The 25,909-nt window shown below is 35.1% G+C and overlaps 1 protein-coding gene across 1 annotated transcript in view; it reads left to right on the top strand.

Moving 5' to 3' along the window:
• The window catches only part of LOC123661029 (xanthine dehydrogenase-like), a 28,828-nt gene extending 3,188 nt beyond the window's left edge, over positions 1–25,640 (top strand). The window contains exons 2-17 of the mRNA XM_045596043.1: positions 12,994–13,151; positions 13,663–13,823; positions 14,326–14,702; positions 15,848–16,068; positions 16,710–16,812; positions 17,406–17,533; positions 18,604–18,891; positions 19,346–19,507; positions 19,670–19,798; positions 19,874–20,358; positions 20,493–20,676; positions 21,145–21,340; positions 22,932–23,698; positions 23,878–24,070; positions 24,831–24,944; positions 25,446–25,640. Coding sequence (XP_045451999.1) covers positions 12,994–13,151; positions 13,663–13,823; positions 14,326–14,702; positions 15,848–16,068; positions 16,710–16,812; positions 17,406–17,533; positions 18,604–18,891; positions 19,346–19,507; positions 19,670–19,798; positions 19,874–20,358; positions 20,493–20,676; positions 21,145–21,340; positions 22,932–23,698; positions 23,878–24,070; positions 24,831–24,944; positions 25,446–25,516 — 3,737 coding nt within the window. The 3' untranslated portion in view covers positions 25,517–25,640. The remainder of the gene's footprint in view (positions 1–12,993; positions 13,152–13,662; positions 13,824–14,325; positions 14,703–15,847; positions 16,069–16,709; positions 16,813–17,405; positions 17,534–18,603; positions 18,892–19,345; positions 19,508–19,669; positions 19,799–19,873; positions 20,359–20,492; positions 20,677–21,144; positions 21,341–22,931; positions 23,699–23,877; positions 24,071–24,830; positions 24,945–25,445) is intronic.
• The last annotated feature ends 269 nt before the right edge of the window (positions 25,641–25,909 follow it).

Genomic DNA, 25,909 nt, shown 5'->3' with positions numbered 1-25,909 from the left:
TTCGAAATTTTCATACAATTAGTATAAGACAATTATGTTACATAGATTTTTTTTAATTAAGAGAGTTAAGTCTTCATCCCGCCATGTAACTACTAAGCTATACGGATTTTGACCTGATGGTAAGCGATTATTATCGTGGCTTATGTATAGACGCTTGCAACACCGCGACCGCGGTGCAGTAATATTATATTATTAGATATAATAAAAAATGTTTTTTTTTCAATTTTTTTTTTAAAAAATGAGTAGTCTACTACTCAATAATAGCAAACTATTACCTTTTGTTTAAATAAAAAAAATGTTTTATTTTTTAATATTTTAAAGTGATATTAACTATCCACGTTTTGATACTTTAAGAATTGTTTTATTTATTTTTTATTTTTCTGTATGAGTTTACAAAAGTGTAGGTAATTAGTCGTCAGAATTAATGTAACAATTATTCTGTTTGTGCAAATAAATCTCTACAAATAAATAAAATTGGAGTGTCTGTTTGTAATATTAAAATAACCGCTTTTTACTTAATACATTTATGAATGTATACACGGTATATATACCAAAATGACTATTCTTACAACTTCTGTCTGTATGTCTGTCTGTCTGTCTGTTTGTTCCTACTAATCTCTGAAATGGCTAGACCGATTTTGACAGGACTTTCACTGGCAGATAGGTGGTCTAATAAGGAGTAACTTAGGCTATTATTATTTTAGATTTTTTTTTACAACTCTGCGAACTGAACAATAGCTTTTGTTAAATTCCATGCGGACGAAGTCGCGGGCACAGCTAGTAAATAAATAAATGTGTGTGTGACATTTCATTTTTCAATGTTTAATTTTAAAATACATTTACAAAGTTTAAAACGGTGTAGTTAAGTTTTTTTACAAAAAAATGCCCGAGTAAAACAAGTTTGGTAACGGTAAAACGTAATAATGCGTTCACACTGTACGAGTACGATGCATCCGTAGTGATATGCTCACACAATGTGGCCAAAGTGCAACGTACAAAATAAATACACACAATTGACTAACCCGATGATGTATTTTGCAGTGACCTTTCTCGTGTGTAAAAAAATTAAATACACACACACACACATGTGCGCTCACATATATGTTCACCTACATACACGCAGAACACACAGAGACACATAATTGTGTTTGCTCTCAAACGCAAAAAAACTGACTTCAGTTAAGACCAAAGAGACCAAATATAGTTATGTAAATACGTATTTTTAGAGATAGCTCAAAAAGTACTAGTCCGATCTCGATTAAATTTAAAAAAAGACTACCAAACAAGTTTTAGCTTTTGATTATAAAAAATTGTAGCGACATCTATCTAGTGGCATACAAACTAGAGAAAACTGACGTATCCTACATCGCGCTATCAAAGTTATAAAAGTGATTGAGTATATATACAAGATCCCGACGACAATGGTTTGGCCAGTAGCTCACCAGACATACTAACCGTCAGGTCGGAGAATCCTCCTTTTTCGATGGGGGATGAGGGACTCAAAACCTTCTCACGCACCCCCAAAAATTAAATTTAAAAAACCCCCGACACAATAACCTGAGTTGTCTTTAAAAAGTAAAAAACAATTAAAGAAACTCAATCTAAAGTACCTAATTATGTACCACTATTAATAATTCTAAAAAAATACATTGCGTTGGAGGACCGCTCCTACTTATTTATTACCTACTATTTATTTTTTCATTAGTATCACATGTCTACCTAAGTCTTTTACCCGAGCCTTATTATCTTACACGCGAGGGCAGACGCCATTGACGGTCGTATCCGAACGCAATATTTTGAAGTAATTTTATAAAAGTATTCTTTTCTTAATTTTATTTTTAAATTCATCTATGTTGCTTACTTAAGTTAGGTTAGTTTAGACTATTTGTCATGAATTGTTAGGTTTGGAGATTTTTTTTATTAAAATCGATCAATTCAGTAAAAAGTTCTGAGAGAGAATTATATAGTACAGATGAATTGAGAACCCTATTTTTTTAAAGTCGGTTAAAAGTCCAAGGGAACGGACACTAAGGGATTTGACAGGTAGTTGCGATTTTATCGCTAAAACAGCAATATCTTGAGATCACTTGAATACAAAACTATTGTAACAATAGCAATTTGAATACGCCATTTAAATACATTACACGATTTTGAGATAAATTCCACTATACGTTCTTTTTTACTCCAATGTCGTGACTCCGTCATTTATTTGGTTTAATGGCTTTCAATGCTACCAAAAGAGCACGGATGATTTCTTTCATATATATATGTCGGCAAACAATTGTACGGCTTAGCTGATGGTAAACGTTTGTTTTCATAAAAGATTTGTGATGGGGACCGTTGAGTGTGAGACATTTAAATTGTGAGGCGTTTTAAAAGATCATGGTAGCTTGTAGACGCTTGAAATACCAAAAGCATCGTAAACATTGCCGTTCCTACCCCTCAGCCCTCCCCAGGAGCTCTGGCTAACCATATTCACTACACGAACACAAAAATTGAAGCTTATTTATTTCCTGTGATCTTCTGTAATGTCGAGGTACTTTCCCAGTCGGGCTGCTCCAGATTTCGAGCAGGATAGTCCCTGCTGTGCTCTATCTTAATAAAAGATTCAACAATATCATTTAGAATGGCGAATACAGGAAGGTGATTCGAACTCGGCCATAAACTATCGAATATTTACTAAAGTATTAGCTGACCCCGCAAACGTTGTTCTGCCATAACACAAAATTTCAAATATTTTTCTCAATTTGATCGTAACACCAACTGTCGGAACAACTGAGAACTTTTAACTGAGGTAGGGCACAGCAGGAATTTCCTGCTCAAAATATGGAGCAGCCCGACTGGGGTAGTACCTCGACCTTACAGAAGATCACAGCAAAATAATACTGTTTTCAAGCAGTATTGTGTTCCTGTTAGTGAGTAAGGTGACCAGAGCTCCTGGGGGGATTGGGGATTGTGTCGGTAACGCGCTTGCGATGCTTCTGGTGTTGCAGGCGTCTATAAGCTACGGTAATCGCTTACCATCATGTGAGCCGTACGCTTGTTTGCCGACCTAGTGACATAAAAATAAAAAAAAAAAAACAAACTGAAATTAAAATAGAATAATATTTAATATATGATGCTGCGATGGTAGCGCAGTCTACCGGATCCAATTAAAACATTCCAAAATTAACAACTACTTATAAATGAAAAATTAGTTAAATAAACATTTTCCAGTGGACCAAATTGTAAATCTAAACCATCCTCGAATCCCCTTGAACTCACACAAAAATTTCATCAAAATCGGCCCAGCCGTCTAGGAGGAGTTCAGTGACATACACACGCACACAAGAAATATATATATATATATATATATATATATATATATATATATATATATATATATATATATATATATATATATATATATATATATATAAAGATTATTAATTCAATTAAACGTAATCAAAAATCAATATTGATTAAAATCAAAAATCTCTTTATTTAAATATACATACTACAAAACACTTTGGATTCCTCATTTTTAATTATAAAATAATAAATGACGTTAAAAAAATAATTTTACTGACTGGCCCAATGGCGCAGTGAGCTGTGATCCTGTTTTCTGTGCCGATGATTGTAAGTTCGATTCCCGCCTCGAGTCTATGTGTAACATATGTATTTATTTATATATGTATTATTTATAAGTAATTTTACCGAAAAAAATGTACCTATAACGGTCGGTTGTTACCTATAAACACAAGCATTAAGTTGCTTACAGAACAGACGACCGTTTTTATTTATTTACTAGCTGTACCCGCGACTTCGTCCGCGTGGAATTTAATAAAAAAGTTAATGTTCAGTTCGCAGAGTTTATTCCTAAAATAAATACATTTCTAAAATTAATGTTGCATAAGTTACTCCTTATTACATCAGCTATCTGTCAGTGAAAGTCCCGTCACAATCGGTTCAGCCGTTTTAGTGATTAGATGGAACAAACAAACAGACAGACTGACAGACGAAAATTGCAAAAATGTTATTTTGGTATATGTACCGTGTACATCCATATGCATTTAGTAAAAAGCAGTTATTTTAATATTACAAACAGACACTCCAATTATATTTATTTGCATAAATATTTAACATAAAGCTACAACCGACTCGAAATGTAAATTCCTCAGCTAAAACAATCTAATGCCTCTTTCCCTATGCAGGAATCGAGTAACTCCTTAGACCAAAATAACTAATAATCTATCTGTAATATAAAAATGAATCGCAAAATGTGTTAGTAAGCGCATAACTCAACAGCGCCTGGACCAATTTTAACAATTCTTTTTTTTTAAATATCTGTTGAAGTCCAAGGATGGTTTTTACGGCGAGAACAATTCGAATAATTTTCAGGAAAACCCTAAAAACAGCCCTTTTCTTTTTTCCATACAAACGTTTCCTAACTAAAATGTAGAGTCAATTTGAACTTTATTGCCATTCAATAAAGTTCATATTAAATTACAAGCTCTCACTGTTGTCTAACAGTTGTCTACAGGTGTCCGTGGTCTGGGTGTTTGTGCAGTCCTTGTGGGTCTCCTCACCGTGCCTCGGAGAGCACGTTAAGCCGTCGGTCCCGGTTGTTATCATGTACACCTGATAGCGATCGTTACTCATAGTAGGTAATATATCCGCCAACCCACATTGGAGCAGCGTGGTGGATTAAGCTCTGATCCTTCTCCTACATGGGGAAATAGGCATATGCCCAGTAGTGGGATATTACAGGCTGAAGCGTACTGTTGTCTAAGCAATGTAGGTGTGTTCCTAACGTCAAAGAGTCAATTTGCAAATTCAATCATATCTCATAACAGTGTGCGTATTCGCGTTGGACGATCTAATGCCGCGTTCCGAAACTCAACAAAAGTGATAATATCGCGAACCCGACCAAATTGACTAGTTAAAAAATGTTATAAGCTATATATACATCATTAGCACTGATTTTTATTTTGGTTGGCTTTGCGATATTATTTCTTTTGTTTTAGTTTCGGCACGCGACATAAAATGCATTAGTTTTCAAGTCATTACATCTGTCAAACAAATCGCGTGAAAAAAGGGTTTTATTATCTTTAATTATTAATTTAATATCACGTCACGATCAGGCCAAATCGGCGCGATCGGGCACGACGCGTCTCGCGTTCTGTGACGTAGACTTGCGCCACTTTTAAATACAATCACGCCGGTTATTAACCCGTCTATCTCTATGTTATGTCATTGAGATTGATTGTCATTGATTGACTATAAAATAGGTAGGAACAAAAAATTGCCACATTCCAAATTTTTTTGACAGTACGAAGTCTGTCGGGTCTGCTAGTATTAGTATAATATTTTATCTTTCATTTAATACACCTTAACAAAACCCATATAGATATCTTTTTTACTAACATAATTTGAAACCGGTTAATATAATTTCGATGTTAAATACTTTTTATTACTAACATTAAAAGTATAATTCATTTCAAAATATAATTACGGAGATAATTATCTTGCAATTTTTTTAACTATGCATCGTAATAGACTATTTAACATACTTCTTATGTATAACAGTTTTTTTTCATCTGTGCAGGCTATTTTTAGATTTTGTATTTAAAATTCTGATTTTAATTTTTTTATTTCTGTAGTTATGAAGCATTTTTTTAAAGTTATTTTAAAGGTTTTTTTTTCTTTTACTTCTCTACATGCTTGCTGCATATACATAACAATTTTGATAAAATCATGAAAATAACTTATACTATATATATATATCGGTGGCTGTTTGTTTGTCTCACTAAAACTGAAGAATGGCTGGACCGATTCGGCTTATTATCTTAAAATATTTGTAGAAGTTCATGAAAGATTTAAACGATGACAAACGTAAATAACAATTGACGGAAAATTCTTAAACCGACAATTTAGTTTTCCAATACAAAATGTTTCTAGCTGTGAATCGTTTGATCTCTTTTGTCAAAAACTATTTTCACTTGGTTGTCAAATAGTTAAAGATGCGTTCAGAAAGTCTTTTGTCATCTATTATAGAATAGTAGTATTAAACGAGCAATTTTTGTATATATATATAATCTGAATCTCGGAAACGGCTCCAACGATTTTCATAAAATTTAGTATATAGGAGGTTTCGGGGGAGATAAATCCATCTAGCTAGGATTGATTTTTAGAAAATGTCGTTTTATCCCTGTTTTTAAGGAGTGAAAAAATATCGTTAGAATACGAAAGTAAATTTGTCAATAAAGTTGTAATAGCTCGGTGGGAAATCGGCTGGGAGGGATAAACTGAGAAGATCACGGTTCAAATCCCCATGTCCCTGATTAAGTATTTTTTCCTTTTTTTTTCTAATTGCACTCGTTATTTTTTATTTAAATAGGCAGTTCTTATTTTTTCGGTAAAATCGAAAAATAATATTCATATTTTATCATTATTATTTTTTAATTATGTTTTATTATTGATTTTTTTATATTTATTTATATTTTTTATTATTGTCGTAAAAAAAAATATTCATATTTTATAAACATGTAATTCATATTTAAATATGACTTCCAAAAAACACGATTTGTTGGAGCGCCTATCAGTTTTTGAGAAGCAATTACTCTCAATCTTGTAATTGTGTGATTTGCATCAATCTTTAAGTAATAAAATTGAGTAACCTCTTCCTTTTTTGAAGTCGGTTAAAAAAGACTTCATCCAAACAGGCACCGAATCATTTTAACTCTCTCTTCTATAATTCTTCACGATTTACAAAAAATACTGAGCTGAACTCGGTCACCCAGGTACTAGTCATTAACTTAGAAACGGAAATGTGTAATAAGATGCTAGTGAACTGCTAGCAGACCTACTAGATGACAATAAAAATCATATAACAAACCGCATAAAATATGTAAATACTCAATGAAATACGTAGTATTATTGATAACTCAAAAGTAGTGAAATAAAATTTAAATGAGATCGCATGACACGCACTGGCTCATAAATAAAAATAAAATAAAATTATGTGGTGGGACGCCAGGTAGGAACGAAGTTCCTTCGGATAGTATAGAGGCAATACAATTTGAAAAAAAAAATGTTGAATTTTATATATATTTCCTAGTTCTTGATTTTTTTTTTTTTAATTTTGTTGATTGGTTTTTAATTAAGTACATAAAAGTACTTAGGAAATTTAGTATTTTAGAAAATAACAAATACCGTAAAATAAAATAAATCAAACTAAATAATAATAATAATAATTCAAATTATTATTTTTTTATAAATAAAGTTATGTCCACATGCTTAAAGTGCCCATGCTTTGTTATTCCGATTTGAATTATATTGCGCCTTACTTTAATTATTGTTGTCACTATTATAATTATTATTATTATCTATGTTTATATATACACTTACTTGCTATCTATAATATATGTACACTTATTGTCTAGTTAACGTATATGTACACTTATGGCCTACTTGGCCTACTTACAATATACTTACTTTCATTACAGCCTATACAGTCCACTGCTGGACATAGGCCTCCACAAGTTTACGCCAAAAATAACGTGAACTCATGTGTTTTGCCATAGTCACCACGCTGGGCAGGCGGGTTGGTGACCGCAGTACTGGCTTTGTCGCACCGAAGACGCTGCTGCCCGTCTTCGGCCTGTGTATTTCAAAGCCAGCAGTTGGATGGTTATCCCGCCATCGGTCGGCTTCTTAAGTTCCAAGGTGGTTGTGGAACCTTGTTATCCCTTAGTCGCCTCTTACGACACCCACGGGAAGAGAAGGGGTGGCTAAATTCTTTAGTGCCGTAGCCACACAGCACACAATATACTTAACCTATGTTATTATTAGTAATTGTTTTTTTTTTTTTTTTTACTTCTAAGTTTTTTCCTTACATTAAATTACAATTTATTCCTGAAAATAAGGTGTGCTACAATTTTTAACATTTCGAGCACACCCTCAATGACGGCGGCATCCCTGTGATGAATCGCCATCCTGAGGCTGTGCTCGAGGATGTCTTTTTCAGAAGTTTCCGCTGCCTTCGCCACAAAGCGACCAATTGCGTCGTCACGGTCGTCGGTGTAATAGACACAGGTGTTGGTGTGCCTAGTCACCGCGACTACAGCGTGCGAGACGCTGTCGTGAATCTTGAGCCTCCTTGTCTTCGTCTGGAGGACAATGACGTCCTCATAGGTCTAGCCCTGCGCCTCATGGATAATTAAGACGCGCGATCCCTCACCGGACCCGTATCCCTGGTCAGTCAGCAATCTCTTCTCCTCTTACGTAAAGACCAGGTACAAGGTCCAGTCCCTTCCTACAGGAATGCGCGCGCCCGTGAGGCTCTCCACTTGCAAAGATCGGATCTTTGTGCTTGAGCTGTACACGGTCTTGTAAACCTCACTGATGGCAAAGGCGACGTCTTTGGGGTTACGATGCGTGCATGACAACTCACATGAGATGATTGTTAACAGGGTTGGTCTGCGGTATCGCATTTCGAACAGGTTGTCCCTGTCGATGTCCGGCAGCTGATTTATATCTCCAATGAGGACTACCTTCTCTGCTCCCGATAGTCGGGCGGCCATTACTATGGCTCCGAAAGGGTTCATGAGGGCTTCGTCCACCGTTAGGCGTTTGATTTTTGAGCCCTCACGGAAACCATTTACCAGCACGGATACCATAGTGCGCACCTTTTGCTTGGCCTTGTTGCCATAGCGGTGCGCCAGTTTTTCCTTTAGGTCTTTTGCCGCCTCGACTGTGGTCGTAATCACGACCTCCGTGTCCTCATCGAAGTCTCTGACTATTCGAGCTGTCTTGCCGCATCCCGGTACACCGTTTATCCACTCCAGCGATGGTAGCCCCCAGGTCACGGACGGTAGACCGGCTTCCCGGTCGCCCGAGATGGTTTTCGCCATCCGCAGCATCCGGTCCCCCAGCATTACTTTCGTGGATCTGGCCACTTACACCACCGGGTCCCCTTCAAGTGTGTCGAAGGTTTGAGACTCCTCGTCACTCCCCTCAGACTCGACCGCGCTCACGAAACCTGCTGTGATGTTATATGCAGCCATATACCTACCCGACATCTTGCCCTTGAGTATTTGTCGGGTTTTGCTGTTGTATATGGCTGCTTCGGCTTCCTCGAGTTCCACATGATGATCGTATCCCTTGGTGATCGTACTGGTAGGCCTGCATGATCTTTTGGCAGGTGGCCAGGCTTACCTCGCGGTTTGCCTTTATTATGGCCAGGAACTCGATTAGGGCGTTCTCCGCATGTTGAAGCGGTGTGGACGCAGGTCGAAGTCTTGGTGGTTCTACTTGTCCCATATCGGCCCTAGTTCGAGCGGCGAGTGACGCCTCCGGGTGCCTCGGACTGTCGTCTTTGGTGAACCCGCTCAGCGCCCCCGATAGTCGCTCTCCCTGTCCAGCCTTTTTGGGAGAGGGTGATGCGGGAGCTTACCTTGTTTCGGGGAGAGGGTTTCCTGGATAAAGGTCGCCAATGACATCGAGCTCGGCTTAGACTCAGGTGCGGCCCTTGCTTTGCGTTGTTCAACCTTCTGGCTCTCGATCTTTTGTTGTAGGCGCTCCGAGCCACTAGGTGCAGGTTCGCTGACAGTCGGCAATGCAGAGGATGAAGGTGTTTTGGATTTCGGTCTTAAGTAACCAAGATCCTCCTCCCTGTCTTCGTAAACAATGACCTCATAATTCAAATTATTAAGTGAAACAAAAAAAAAACACAATGTCTTCATTTATATTTTTCGACAGTATAAAATTACATAAATAATTTAAAAAAGTTTACTAGTAATATTTTACAAACGTCATATTATACAGTCGTGTGACAGATATTACGTCACTTTCGTTATATATTTTTCTTACGGTTTTAGTATCACATTTTTTTCAGTTCGGTCGCCCAGCCAAATGTCAAGCCTGCCGTAAGGAACTTCGTTCCAAAAAAAAAAAAATTATAAAAATCTGTACACCCAGTAAAAAGTGATGTTGGAAACACACATAAAATACGATTGAATTCAGAGCCTCCTCATTTTATATAACTAGTTCGGTAAAGAAGCGTACTGATGCTAAGTGATTACCGTAGCTTATAGACATCTGCAACACCAGAACCATGGTAAGTGCGTTGCCAACTCTTTCCCACAGGTTCTGGTCACCTTACTCACTAACAGGAACACAGCACGGCTTGAAAACAGTGTTAATTAGCTGTGATCTTCTGTAAGGTCAAGGTACTACCCCAGTCGCTCCCAGTACATCCCCTGCTCCACATTTCCTTAGAAAATTTCCTGCTGTGCCCTACCTTAGTTTTAAAAAGCAGCTAAAAATAAAACTAACTGCAGTTTAGGTGAATTTTTGTCTATCATTTTTTATTTTTACAAAATCGTGAGTTGCATATATTTAATGTTTGTACATATCATTATTTTCGCATTTGTATATCAGATGTACTTGTAATTTTTATAATGATTAGTTACAGTGAAGAAGATTGTATTTATTCATATAAATACAATCTACACAGGTCTTTTCGTTATTCATGTCTTGTTTATTTATTACTTTTCATTTATCATACAGTAAATAAATTTTATGTGTGGCTACGGTAGTAAAGAATATAGCCACCCCCTCTCTTCCCGTGGGTGTCGTAAGAGGCGACTAAGGGATAACACAGTTCCACTACCACCTTGGAACTTACAAAGCCGACCGATGGCGGGATAACTATCCAACTGCTGGCTTTAAAATACATAGGCCGAAGACGGGCAGCAGCGTTTTCGGTGCGACAAAGCCAGCCCTGCGGTCACCAATCCGCCTGCCCAGCGTGGTGACTATGGGCAGAACACACGAGTTCACGCCATTTTTGGGGTGAGCTTATGGAGGCCTATGTCCAGCAGTGGACTGTGATAGGCTGAAATGATGAAATAAATTTTAAAACCACTATGTTTTAGTGTCATATTACGATCACGGTTCAGCCTGTAATATCCTACTGCTGGGCATAGTCCTCTTTAATATGTGGGAAAAGGATCAGAGCTTAATCCACCACGTTGCTCCACTGCGGATATCGCCGATCGTTATCAGGTGTGTATTATTGCAACCGGGATCGACAGCGTAACGTGCTCTTCAAGCTTATAAGCTCTATAATGATGCGTCTAGTTCTTTAAACAACAGACACACACGATCGTCTGTTCCTATTGTTAGCAACTTAACGCTTTTGTTATAAATATACATAGAGTTACGTTTTTTTTTTCTCTATACCTCCAACATGGGGGTCGGAGCACGTTTTCTGCTATTACTCTTTCATTCCAGTTCTCGCTTTCATGCCTCTCCTACTTTCATACCGCATACTTGTTCTTTCTTTCATTCATCTCTTTCTTACTCGGGGTGGGTTCCCACTATTGTTTGGCTTACTTTATCTTGGCTAATTTACTGATCATTTCTAGATCTACGGGTAAATAATTACACACAGTTTAGTTGGTATATTTTTGGTTTCCCTCTCTTCCCGTGGGTGTCGTAAGAGGCGACTAAGGGATAACAAGGTTCCACAACCACCTTGGAACTTAAGAAGCCGACCGATGGCGGGATAACCATCCAACTGCTGGCTTTGAAATACACAGGCCGAAGACGCGCAGCAGCGTCTTCGGTGCGACAAAGCCAGTACTGCGGTCACCAACCCGCCTGCCCAGCGTGGTGACTATGGGCAAAACACATGAGTTCACGCTATTTTTGGCGTCAACTTGTGGAGGCCTATGTCCAGCAGTGGACTGTATAGGCTGTAATGATTGATTGATTTTTGGTTTAACAGGGCTGTTCTTTTGCTTGTTACTTTTGTACATTATAATTTTTTGTCTTGGTGATGTTATCATCACCATTACAAACTTTTTTAATTTTGACAATCTTTTATTACTACAATTTTGTTTTCTCTTATATCTCTTATATTTTGTATAATCTTATACTATAGGGTCTTAGTTCTATTCTTAAAATATCTTTATAAATTTTTATGTTTAGTTTATACGTGTACTTACTTACTAACAATTTATTTATTAGTCTTGATCTTAAGTTTTATTACAATACTTGATTTTTTACTAACTACTACGACTAAATTACAAAAGTATATCGTGTATAATTAGTTATAATTTACAGTAGTATATAGTGTTATAATTTTTTGTATGCTTATATGTATGTTTACTTAATTACTATAATTTATTTATCTTCTAAATCTCAAACTTAGATTTTGTAATACTGATAATACTGCTAGCACTTTTTACTTTTGTTAAAACTAGTTTACGAATGAAATAACTTATTTTAATCCTAATTTAAACTTTTAACTAGATACTAAAAACTAATTTACAAAAACTGATGACTTATTCCTATACTAATTAACAACTTAACCTATGCTATTTACCTGTATACTTATTATATAGAAATAGCATAATTGCCTGCCTCATTAATGAAGAACGACTAATTTACATGCCGTCGTGTTATATTGAGATTAGGACTCGCCACCAAGTTTGCAGACCTACACGAGGGAGGGACGGCCGCCGCCCAGTCCACGCAGTCCGACTTGAGGTGCAGGCCACCACAGTGACTGCGCACGTCGGCCAACTTCGCACAGAACCTCTTGCTGTGGCCATAACCCAGGCATCTCGCACACTGGACCAGCGGTGACTGGTCCTCAGCCCTGACCCTTTGGAGATCGATATGCACGTATCCTTTCTGGATAATCCTGTTCCAAAGGGTGGGCGAGATTTCCAGCACCACGTGGCCCGCATGCGGATTCCTGGCCTTTTTTCAGAATTGACATAGAGTTACGTTAGGTCAAGCTCATTTCTCAGGCGGGAGTCGAACTCGCAACCCGCGGAACAGAATGCAAGGCCACTAGAAACTGCGTCCTCGGGTTAGTCAATTTATAAGGTAGAAAGGCATAAACAAATAAATAAGCTAAGCAAGAAAAAAGTCATATTTTAATAAAAAGAAAATTAACGCACATATGGTTTCAAAGTTTTTTTTGTATTTGCATTTTAGTTGGGTCGGAGGTGAGTTCAACCACGAGTCTCCTCGACTACCTCCGGAATACGCTCGAACTACGGGGCACGAAATACATGTGCCTAGAAGCTGGCTGCGGAGCCTGCATTGTCACAGCTACCAAGACTCCCGACAAAGTTCCTCTAGGTGTCAATTCGGTGAGTTAGGTCATTTCTAGCATCAAATTTATCATACAATACAAATGCTGTTTCTTGTACATCAAAAATTTACAATTATACACAAAATACATCTTATTATATATAATTATATGTAATCTTATATATAAAATTCTCGTGTCACAATGTTAGTTAAAATACTCCCCCGAAACGGATGGACCGATTTTTATGAAATTTTTTGTACATATCGGGTAGGTCTGAGACTTGCCAAAATTTATTTTTCATACTCATAAGATATGGGGGGGAGGGGCGTCCGTCCGTCCGTCCGTCCGTCCGTCCGTCCGTCCATCCGTCTGTCTGTCCCTGTCTGAAAAATGCCCGCGTATTTTTCGAGTGTATTATTACAATTGTTTTATTTTACATGAGTTTAAATAATAAATAGAAAAGGTACGATAGTCGAAAGTGTTTTGTATCTGAATTTCCTCTCCTGGTTGCTATAAATATAAGTGCAGATCTATATAACAGATGGCACTTAGAATATTTGCTGTTGCAGTGTATGGTATCAGTAACATCATGTCAAGGTTGGGACATTACAACTATAGAGAAAGTCGGAAATCGTTTGGAAGGCTACCACCCTGTGCAGAAGACCCTGGCTGAAAACAACGGGACTCAATGTGGGTACTGCTCTCCAGGATGGGTTATGGCTATGTATAGGTCAGTAAGTTTTATTGAATGTAGATTTATCTTTTTTTTACCCTTCTATCGCGTTTATATGTGTGTTTGTGTTTGTTTGTGTATGTGTGTGGGTGTGTCAAATCCCGTTCACGACGAATACTTGTATAAGCAAACCAATATTTCTCATGGTCCTCTGAATCAAGATTAGAATTACAAGAATAGATAATATTTAGATAGAATTATAATTTGAGTTAAAGAATATTTTAACTTCAATTGTAATTCTGACTGAGTATTCACATTGCTTAAAATAACGTGAGTACTGAATTAAATAACTTTTTCATGTTCTCATTAAAATTGACATAGAAGAGCAAAAAATTATTTTATAACTCAGTTACAAATGTTATTATATTAAATTTTTATCGTAATTAAGATCGTTGTGACGTCGAATAGCATTTTAAGTGATTAAATTTAAGTTTTCAAAGTTAGCGATTCGTTGCCAAAGTCACGACTTTAAAAACAATATATATATATTTTTTTATAGTCTTCTAAAGAATAAGAAGATGACAATGCTTGAAATCGAACAGTCATTTGGCAGCAATATATGCAGATGCACTGGATATCGACCTATCCTAGAGGCCTTCAAGAAATTCGCCACAGACGCTCCAAATCCACAGGAACTTCCAGATATTGAAGATTTAAAAATATGTGACAAAACTGGTGAAATTTGCGAGAAACAAAAATGCGAACACAGCGATTGGTGTTTCATTTCTAAAAGCGAAGTGAACACTGAAGTAAAATGTATAACACTATGCGACAATAGATTATGGTATAGAGTTGGGACACTAGCAGATGTATTTGTAATATGGCATACAAGAGGCGTCGAATCTTATATGTTAGTCGCTGGGAATACAGGAAAAGGTAAAGCTATCACATTTAAGTGCAAAAGTTAGATATAAAAACCTTTATTGCCGTCACTACAGTCACAAACACTTACATATACGGGACTTATCGGGAACTTTGATATTCCGGATATTCCGGCGTCGTTGTAGATACCGTGGTCACGAGGGACTATTGGTATAATTATATGAGCGGCAAGTCCCGTAAAATTAAAAATAGTGATCATTAAAACTCAAAAATTTATACACCAAAAAATATTTAAAAAACTAATTAAACGCATAACATAGCTTCAGTGCACAAAGACGGTCTTATTATTGGCAATTGTAACCAGAGAGCCCTTTGTGAATGTAATCAACTTGCCATACGGCGTTAGCGCTATGTACAGAAAGTTACAGCTAGTGTTGAATAAAAAATTACGTATTAATAACGCTACGGTACGCTTCAGCCTGTAATATCCCATTGCTGGGCATAGGCCTCTTTCCCCATCTAGGAGAAGGATCAGAGCTTAATCCACCACGCTGCTCCATTGCGAGTTGGCGAATATATTACCTACTATGAGTAAAGATCGCTATCAGGTGTACACGATAACAATCGGGACCGACAGTTTAACGCGTTCTCCGACTAAATAATAAAATAAAAAGCATAACAAATGCAAATTTAAGTACAGAAAGTTACAGATAGTAATAATTATGTAACAAATTACGTAGAATATAACATAGCAATACATTTTATTGTACACAAAAACAGAAAAAATACATATCAGATTGATTTTAATAGAGTATCATAAGGTACAAAGGGTGGCCTTCCAGGCAACCTAGGGGCAGAGGACGTATTAATAAGTTAGACGTATTAATAACTATAAGTTAATAATAAGTTAGTTACGCTAAAAAGTACCTACCTAGGTAACAATATGTAAATGTAACAATGTGTAAGAATACTAAAAATATACCTACTAATATAACGATATGACCGTAAGTTTTGGAGTTTCATACATAGTCTTACTCAAAGGTCAAAGCTGTGCAAAGTTGACTGATTGTTTTTTATATCAGAATCATTTAGTTGTGTCACATAAAGATTTTTGTAGTTTGATTAAGTTCAATGTACTTTAATATGACATAATGTAAAACTAAAATAAATTGAATATTTGTATTAAAAAAATTTTTCAGGTGCCTTTCCAATATTAGAATACCCTAAAGTACTTATAGATATATCTGGAGTGTCAGAACTCAAAGGGTTTTATATAGATCAGAACTTAATCATAGGAGGTGGAAACACGCTCACTGAGGTTATGAGCATTTTCACTAGAATGTCGACGTACGATTATTTTGATTATCTGAATGTTCTAAATGATCACTTGAAGTTGGTGGCTCACATACCAGTGAGGAACGTAAGTCAATGTTTATTTCCATTGCTCATTTGTTTCGAAACAGTCACTTCATCATCACTTCAGCCTATCGCAGTTCATTACTGGACATAGGCCTCCACAAGTTCAAAAATGGCGTGAGCTCATGTGTGTTGCCGATAGTCACTACGCTGGGTAGGCGGGTTGGTAACTGCAGGGCTGGCTTTGTCGCACCGAAGACGCTGCTGCCCGTCTTTAGCCTGTGTATTTCAAAGCCAACAATAAAACAGTGCTAGAAAATAAATATAAAAACGATACCTTCCGAATTCTGAGTCAGATTATTTTAATAACAACAAAAAAAAAACATTTATTTGCATGAACATGGTATTGTAGTTATACAAGGTTAAAATTAACATAATACAAATATATTCTACCTCGCGTTGTGCAAATATTAAATACTAATAAGGCACAATAAAAAAAATAGCATTATTAACAATAGATATCATTATTAACAGAAGTTCATTTGTATTTTGTTTTATTTCTTTGCTTTCAAAGCTATTTTGAATTTTCATTTTGAAATTGGAAGCTAAAACCAGGTTTCAATATTAGGTTCATTAAAGAGTCCATATCTAACATAAAACTCAATGCAATTAAGGATAAAAGAATAATAATTAATTATATTTCAGTTGGGGACGATTGCTGGAAATTTGATATTAAAAAATCAACATCACGAATTCCCGTCGGATATTTATCTACTTCTTGAAACGGTTGGCGCGCAAATAACTATACGTAAGTATATTAAAAGTCCTCCTGTGACCATGGTTGCTGTAAAGCAGCGGTCGGCAGCACGTGGCTCGCGGGCCATCTTCCGTCGCAATGTTTTTTCAGTAGTTATTTTTAGAGCTATCAAGCCCAAACATTAACATAATGTAAGTGTAACGTGTACGAATTAAATTCCGTATGTTTTAACTATTTGAATACCATTTTAATTTTTTCTATGGGATATGACCAAATACCAGATAGGTATTAGATAGAATCTAGGGCTAACATCAAGTGGGGCCGCTTTTAGTTTATTTTGCCACATTGTGGCTCTTACCTGTTGAAAGGTTGCCGACCGCTGCTGTAAAGTATCCGATTCGTTGGGCATCTAAAAAACTTAATAAACCGCGATACAATCCGAAAAAGTTATTTCATCATGAGTATATTAAAAGCTTATTTTTACATATACATTACATATGCGTCTTGCCAAGTATCCAAGTTCTCGAAAGTCACTACTGCATCTTACTGATCTTTGGACTAGCAGGTCACCTAAGCTTAGGTTATAATAATTATACTTTTTTTCTTATGTTATTGTCTAACAGTAAAATATTACTTTTTTTCAGTTCAAGCACCTGGATACAGTCGAATATTGACAATGCAGGATTTCCTCAAAGAAAATATGACTGGAAAAATTATTTTAAACGTTCTTTTACCTCCACTTAATAAATTTCACAAGATAGTAACGTTTAAGGTTCGTTAGAAATAACTTTTACAAATATGAAAAATTTATAAAAATTTTCTTTTCGTTTTTATGTATCTATCTGTTTGTTGCTTAATCAAACTTAAAATAAAACAATACTTTATTCGAGTAGACTTCAAAAGTACTTTCGAATCATGATTTTACAAATTAGTTACTGAGGTAGAGATAGAATTTGATTACTGCGGTCCCTACCTCAGAGCAGGAATTTTCTGCTCAAAATATGGAGCAGCCCGTCTGAGGAAGTACCTCGACCTTATAGAAGATCACAGCTAAATAATACTGCTTTTGAGCAATATTGTGTTCCTTTGGTCAGTAGGGAGACCAGAGCTCCTGGGAGGGATTGTGGGTAGGGTCAGCAATGCGCTTGCTTGTGTGCTGGTATTACAGGCCTCAATAAAGTAAGATAATCGCTTACATCAAGGTAATCCAGGTGAGCTGAACGCTTGTTTGTTGACATGGTTTTACAAAAAAATCCATGTGTTTAATGATAGCTAACGGTATAGTAATGTGAGACAAATTTAGTCATGTCTTGTATGAAGCCAAAATGTGGCAGCATCATCAATGTCGAAAGCGTTTTATTATTAGCAGATACATTTATAAAATGGGCTCGGACTATGTCGTAAAACGCGTATCTTCTATCTCTGTACTTATCACATGATATAAACATTGCGTAAATCTTCATTATAAGCTCATTTGAACGCGTATTTCAACAAATACACACAATATGTATATTTCCTTTTGGTTAAACGGCCTCTAAGAATGCGTCGTCCAAAAACAAGTTTACATAGCCAATTGCCTAAAACTAACATTAATTTGGAGTTATTGTTTTTTTTAATTTATTTCGAAACTCTTACAATAATAGACATATTTGTAAAGAAAACCTTGAAAGATAATTTTTTAGAGACTATTTTTAATATTTACGTCAAATGGTGTCAATAAAGCTGATATTTATTCAATGAATCGCAATAACGATTCTCGCGACGAAAACGCACCAGTTTTCCTATCACCTGTTTAGACTATGAGGAGTAATATCAATAAAAATCAAGCATTTTTTTTTTCAGATAATGCCACGATCCCAAAGCGCCCATGCCATTGTACATGCTGGTTTTAATTATAAAATAAACACGATGGGCGTAGTGGTGGCTAGCAGAATAGTATACGGAGGTCTGTCTGCCGTATTTACCAGAGCTTGGAAAACTGAAACATATCTTCTTAATAAAAAAATATTTCAAAATGAAACACTACAAGGTGCCTTAAAAGTATTAAATAAAGAACTTGTTGTTACGGAACTCCTGCCGGAGCCTCCTGTTGAGTATAGGAGACAAATGGCTTTGTCTTTGTTCTATAAGGTAAGATGATAATATCACAAGAACCGACATGTAAACATTCCTTTAAAATTAGTTTGTTTACTTTGTTCATTCCAGAATCAGCACCGTGATATAGTATATTATTTTTTCCCTTTTTCTGCTTTTTATACTTTCATTAATTTGCCTTTTTTCTTTCTCTTTCATTAAATTAATCATTAACTCAAATTAAATGAAAAAAAAAAGAAAAAAAAAAAACAATGAAATGAATAAAAATTTATTATAACTAAGTATTAGTGACCGTGGTATGTCCTCTCTTACCAGTAGACTGTAATTATTACAATTAGTTTTGAGGTAATTTTCGGAATGATCAAATATAGCCCAAAACTACAAAAAAAAAAACAAAAGATTGAAGTTGATATTTCGTTTAGAATGGAATGAAACCTAAATTAAACAAAGCTAACAGTTCATAGACTCGAAAAACTTCAATTTATTCTAGGGTCTTCTTTCACTGTGTCCCCGGGACAAACTGAACCTTCGCTATCGATCCGGAGCTGTAAAGATACATGAAACTCGACCGGTGTCGGACGGCAAACAGATATTTACAACTAATCCAACTATGTGGCCTGTAAACAGACCTTTTCCGAAACTTGATGCTTTAGTAAGTATTGTAAATTTTTTATCCATACTATACGAGTATACAATATACTCTTGAAGTGTTTTTTAAGGTATATATGGAAATTGTGATACTGTAAACGTACTGTTGCTGTTACATGCGCTTAAATAGAAGATAAAAAGTGTTACAGTCATGTAACTGTTTCAGATTCAATGTGCTGGAGAGGCCAAATATACAGAAGACTTGCCCTCTTTACCGGGCGAAGTATTTGCGGCATTCGTTCTTACAACTGTTGGCCGCGGTACAATAGACAGGATCGACCCGAGTGTTGCTTTAGTAAGATTTGGAAATTTTTAATTAATACGCACACCATGATAAATTTGCATTATCAAACATTTTTCTGAATTTCAGAAAGAACCAGGAGTTATTGCTTTCTATTCAGCCTCTGATATACCTGGCACAAATAATTATACCCCACCAGCAAGTATATTTTATGTAGTAGACGAAGAATTACTTTGCAATGGAGAAGTTAAATACTATAATCAACCTCTTGGTATTATTGTTGCTGAGTCACAAAAGTTAGCTGAAAAAGCAGCTGCTTTAGTTAAAGTAAAATACAGTAACGTCAGAAAACCAGAAATCGATATAAGAAATACAATAAAAGATTCAACTAAAGTCACCTTGCTGAAAGCTTTCGATGCTACTAAAATAGGAACTGAAGTATTTAAAGTAATAAAAGGCGAAAATACAATTTATGGACAGTATAATTTTTGTATGGAAACATTAGTATGTGTCACACAACCAACTGAACAAGGATTATTAGTGTATGCTTCGAGTCAATACATAGACTTAGTACACAGAACCGTTTCCAAGCTTTTAAACATTGATCAGAGCAGGTATAATTCAAAAATACTTTTACATGATTTTCATACAGGGCTTAAATGTGAAAACAACTGTTCAATAAGAGCTGGATTAAATCTGTAAACTGAAAACATTATTCTTCTAAGACTATTATATTATTATGCTTCAGGATAGATGTATTTGTCAGACGTCTTGGAGGTGGTTATGGATACAAAATATCCCGAGCTTCGCAAATATGTGGTGCGTGTAGTCTTGTGGCCTTCAAACTCAATAGACCTTGTCGATTTATTCAGTCCCTCGATCACAACATGAGAGCTATAGGCAAACGAACCCCGTGTGCTTCAAACTTTGAGGTAATTTTTCAGGTAACTCAAATAAATACCACATCACTAAAAAAATTTTAAAACAGGATATATATATATATATATATATATATATATACCTTTTTTATTTTCATTTTGCGGAGTTCGATATGAAGAAAACATTCGTAGATAATGTCGACATATCGAGCTTCGCAAAATAATAATAAAAAACATGGTAAATATCCTGGTTTAAATCATTTTAGTAATAAAAATAACCATGTTAATTTAAGATCTTAAATATTTTTTAAGTTTTTTGAATAAATAATGTATCATTTTTTTATGACTCTTTAGTTTTTATAAGACCCACTTCGTTCCTCATTTTAATATCTAGGAAAAATTGTACAATATTTTTCTCCTTATGCACACATTGTATTTTTGTTTTTTTTTTCTTAATTTAGGAAATGGCTTCGATAATGACTTGTATCTAACCTTGTTGTAAATAATTAATTTCTTTTATAGGTAGGCGTCGATAAAAATGGAAAAATACAGTATTTAAATCATAGCTTATATGACGATAATGGATATATTGTTAATGAGCCTCTTCTGATGCTCGGAGTCGAGTTGTATTCAAATGTTTATAACAATGAGGCTTGGAATCATAGGTCTCTTAATGCTGTCACTGATACGGCTTCTAATACTTGGGTTCGTTCACCTGGTAAGTTCTGTATCAACTGTATCAGTCGGTCAGTTCAGCCTATTGCAGTCCACTACTGGACATAGGCCTCCCTAAGTTCGCGCCAAACATCCCGGTTTTCCGCAATCCTCATCCAGCCTACACCGGTAATCTTATATACATAGATCAACTGTATGGATTAAAAAAATGTAATGTTTTTCCAAAATGTAATTGAGGTATAGCTTGTACAATATTTCGAGCAGCTTGACTGAGAAAGTTTCTCAACCTTAGAGAAGATCACAACTAAATGATACTGTTCTCAATTAGTCTTGGGTCTCTTTGGTGAATAAATTAACCAGAGCTCAAAAACAGAGTTGCGGATAGGGTCATCAACGCGCTTGTAATGCTCCTGGTTTCGCATCCAAATTCTACGTTAATCAAAAAATTAGGATAATTATTTTTTTCAAAAAAAAATTTTTTTTAACTAATTTATAATAATAATAATTTTTTAAATTTTTTGACGTTAATCAAAAAATTAGGATAATAGTTAATATAATATTAATTATTTAAAAAAGCCTGAATCTAGAAGTGGTAATTCCTTGTTTTCACACCTCAAGCCTTACTAAAATTAGTTGGTAACTATCAAGATTTGAATAACGCGTAAGCGAAGACACTGCCGCTTCCCCTATTGTTCGTCGGAATTCATAAAAAATATCGTAACGAAAAATGCCGCATGGTGTCAGAACTAAAGATAAAATTTATAACTACTATATATATTATATAATATCTATGACTAAATATTGATTATCTTCCTGTCATAAATTAAGCTTGTAGCACAAAGAATTAAATACTGTCGTACATATTTGCACAAGCTCTTTGACCGCCTTAATCTGGTCCTGTCACTGAATCCTTTCTTAACGGGCGCTTATTAACTGTAAACTGTAAATGTGACAATTTTTAACCATGTAGCGTAAAAATTAGGAGTTTTCGAATGCTCTTAGACCGCCTGAATGTACGTCTCTCACTGAATTAATTCTTTGTGGATGTCTATTAATTACGAAACATCTCGCCGCCTAATTTCAAGCTTGTAACACGAACAATATAGTGGTTCATAAAAATATTTTTGTGTTGTATAGTCCGTTTAATGTTTTAGTATTATTTTTGAAACCGCGGGAAATATCTAGTGTTACATATTTTTTTTAAATATGTATTATTTAAATGTACATATTATCTACCTAGAAATGCACGGCCATGCAAAGGATAGTAGCTAATTGAAAATAATAGGAATAATAATAATAAAAACTCTTCATTGGATACCAAGTATGAGCCAAATTAAAAAAAAAATCAAAACAGTAGTTAAGTACAAAAGGCGGCCTTATCGTTAATGAGCGATCTCTTCCAGGCAACCTTTGGGCAGAGGAAATGGTATATATGTAGATGGTCTAGGTGTACAGTTTTTATCTAAACACACTTATTATAATAATAAAATCAGACAAATAAAAATGTAAAAAAATAAAAATAAAGTAGATGTATGTACATAGCACATATAAAAGGAAAGTTACGTATATATAGTTAATAAATTATAAATCAAAATCACATATTATTTTTAAATAATATATAAACAACTCTCCAGGTACTCTGGAACATATAGCAATGGCTGAATCATTAATGGAACGAATTGCATATGAAATGAACTTGGACCCACTCGAGGTTCGTCTAACTAATCTAGACCTCGTTAAACATGGTTCTGTTAAAGAAATGTTAGATACGTTGATAGCTGATTCACAATACACAGAGAGAAAAGCTGCTGTAGAAAAATTTAACACCGATAATAGATGGAAGAAACGAGGGTTGCGATTCTCATTCCTTAGATGGGATCCAGTAGGTAGCATGTACTTCGATATCACTTTGTCAGTTTATAGAGATGATGGCACTGTTGCTATCACTCATGGAGGAGTCGAAATGGGTCAAGGAATCAATACAAAAGCCATCCAAATATGTGCATATTTTCTAAAAATACCAGTAGAAAAAATTCAAATAAAACCTAATGACACTATGAACACACCGAATACTTACCCCACCGGTGGTAGTATAGCTTCACAAAACGTTGGAATCGGGGTTCGAAAATGTTGCGAAGAATTATTGAGGAGATTGGAACCGGTAAGAAGTCAAATGGTTAATCCAACGTGGGAGCAACTAACGAAAAGAGCATTCGAAATGGATATAGATTTACAAGTTCATAGCTTCGTTAATACTGCTGATGTACAAATGTACAATATATATGGTGTAACATTGGCTGAAGTTGAAATAGACGTCCTGACAGGAGAGTGGGAGATTATAAGAGTTGATTTAATAGAAGATGTCGGACAAAGTGTCAACCCTGAACTGGATGTTGGCCAAGTATGTTTAGCTAGATATTTTAAAAAACGTTACAGCTACTGTTAACTTTGTATTATCATTTTAATTTAATAATACTTTTTAATAAATTTATGGCTAAAGTTTAATTTTCAATGTCGTTTTGCCGTCGTAGTTATAATATGAGTCCTTATTCAATGCTTCATCATTAAATTCCATTCAAGGTGGAAGGTGCGTTCATCATGGGGGTGGGTTACTGGACTACGGAACAATTGGTCTATGAAAGAAATACTGGAGAACTGCTCACTACTCGTACTTGGGATTATTGGGTTCCGCAAGCAAGAGACATTCCACAGGATTTCAGAATATACTTCAGAAAGCTATCCTACAGCACTGAAGTTATTCTTGGTGCTAAGGGTAAGTAAGAATTTATTAATGTATAGTTTATATTTGAAATGATTGTTATTTTAGCAAATCATAGTAGAAGGTCTATAAAGCTATGATAACGCATCTAAATGATATTATTACTTGTGACTGAAAATATAATTTCAGTAAGAAGATCCAATCCTAACTCCATTTTTAGATCATTTTTTAGATCACAGCAAAATAATACTGTTTTCAAGTAGTATTGTGTTCCTGTTGGTGAGTAAGGTGACTAGAGCTTCTGGGGGGATAAGGATTGGGTCGGCAACGCGCTTGCAATACTTCTGGTGTTGCAAGCGTCTATAAGCTACGGTAATCGCTTACCATCAGGTGAGCCGTACGCTTGTTTGCCGACCTAGTGATAAAAAAAAATATTTTTGGCATGAAACAAAATGTTTTGATAATTGATGCCAACCTTCATTTTATAATGTAATGAAATATTTCGTAACAATTTAATTAAACAACAATAAAATTATGTTACATATCATAAACGGTACCCGCCTGCCCAGGGTAGTGACAATGGGCAACACACATGAGTTCACGCCATTTTTGGCGCACAATTGTGGAGGCCTATATATATGGAGGCAGAGGATTGCGATAGGCTGAAGTGATTGAGTGAATAAACGATACAGCTTTGTTGATTTAAATAGGCGTAATATGATCATGATGAGGTGTAATATGATCTTATACCCAGCGTTTTCGATTGATTTACACCCTAGTGGTCATATCGTGACCTAAAAAAATATTTTTATAGCAAGTGGTGAACCAGCAACGTGTATGGGCATAGTAATAGCTTTTGCAATGCGAGCAGCTATAGCAGCTGCAAGGGCTGAATCTGGTTTTCCTTCTACTGAATGGTTCCAGATAGGTAACAAAAAATTTTAAATTTATATTTTAGCTAATTATAATATAAGATGGATGAAGCAACGGGCAGTGTATGGGATGGGTTTCAATTTAGTTCAGGTTTCAAATGATTATAGTAAATAAAAAAACCGAAGTAGTCCCATGTGTCCCATCTTAAAAACATTTATTTCTCTTTAACTCGTTTTATTTCTATTTGTATTAATTGAGTTAACTACTTGTCTAATATTTTTACGATTCTTATTTTATAAGTAAAGAAAATAGTAATTCTGGTAGCAATTTCATGTTTTGCATGTCAGATTTATTAAATGTCTCTAGGATTTTAGCAAACTTCTCTCTTTTTTGTGTGCAATCAAGTTTTAATAAATAAATAAATATATAAAATTCTAGTCAACAAATGTCGTAAGAGATAATTATAGTCCATTTTACTTATCGTTTGTTAGTACTTTGAAGTACAGCTACTTAGTTTTTTAGTCATTTTCGTTATATGATGGTTGATTATTTTCAGATGGTCCATACACCGTGGATAAAATTGCCTTTCACTGCAAGAATAAACTGGAAGATTTTAAATTCTATTAAATTAACCTTTTTAAAAATTAAATCTTTAAATATTATAATAATAAATATATGGATAAATACTAAAATGTTAAGAAAACAGCTACTAAACTTAACACTACGCAATAATATTTATTTCTTAAATTAATTTGGAATTTTATTTTCTTCGATTATTATCATGCTTACTTTTTTTTCATTGACTATTTTAGACTCAGTTTAGTAAATATATTAAGAGATTAAATAAAGTATTTAGAGTGACCATAAATTATTAATGTTTTTTCTCTTTGTATAAATAAATACATATTATTTATGTTATTTGTAGATTTGTAATAAATAGGTACATACTTTTAAATAAATGCTTTGAGACGTGCTTAAAACACTACTTTTATTTATCAATATTATCCCAAAACTCTCTTA

This window comes from Melitaea cinxia, chromosome 16 (genome assembly GCF_905220565.1).
Source record: "Melitaea cinxia chromosome 16, ilMelCinx1.1, whole genome shotgun sequence".
NCBI classification, from domain to species: Eukaryota; Metazoa; Arthropoda; class Insecta; order Lepidoptera; family Nymphalidae; genus Melitaea; species Melitaea cinxia.
This window is presented reverse-complemented; position numbering and strand designations above follow the sequence as displayed.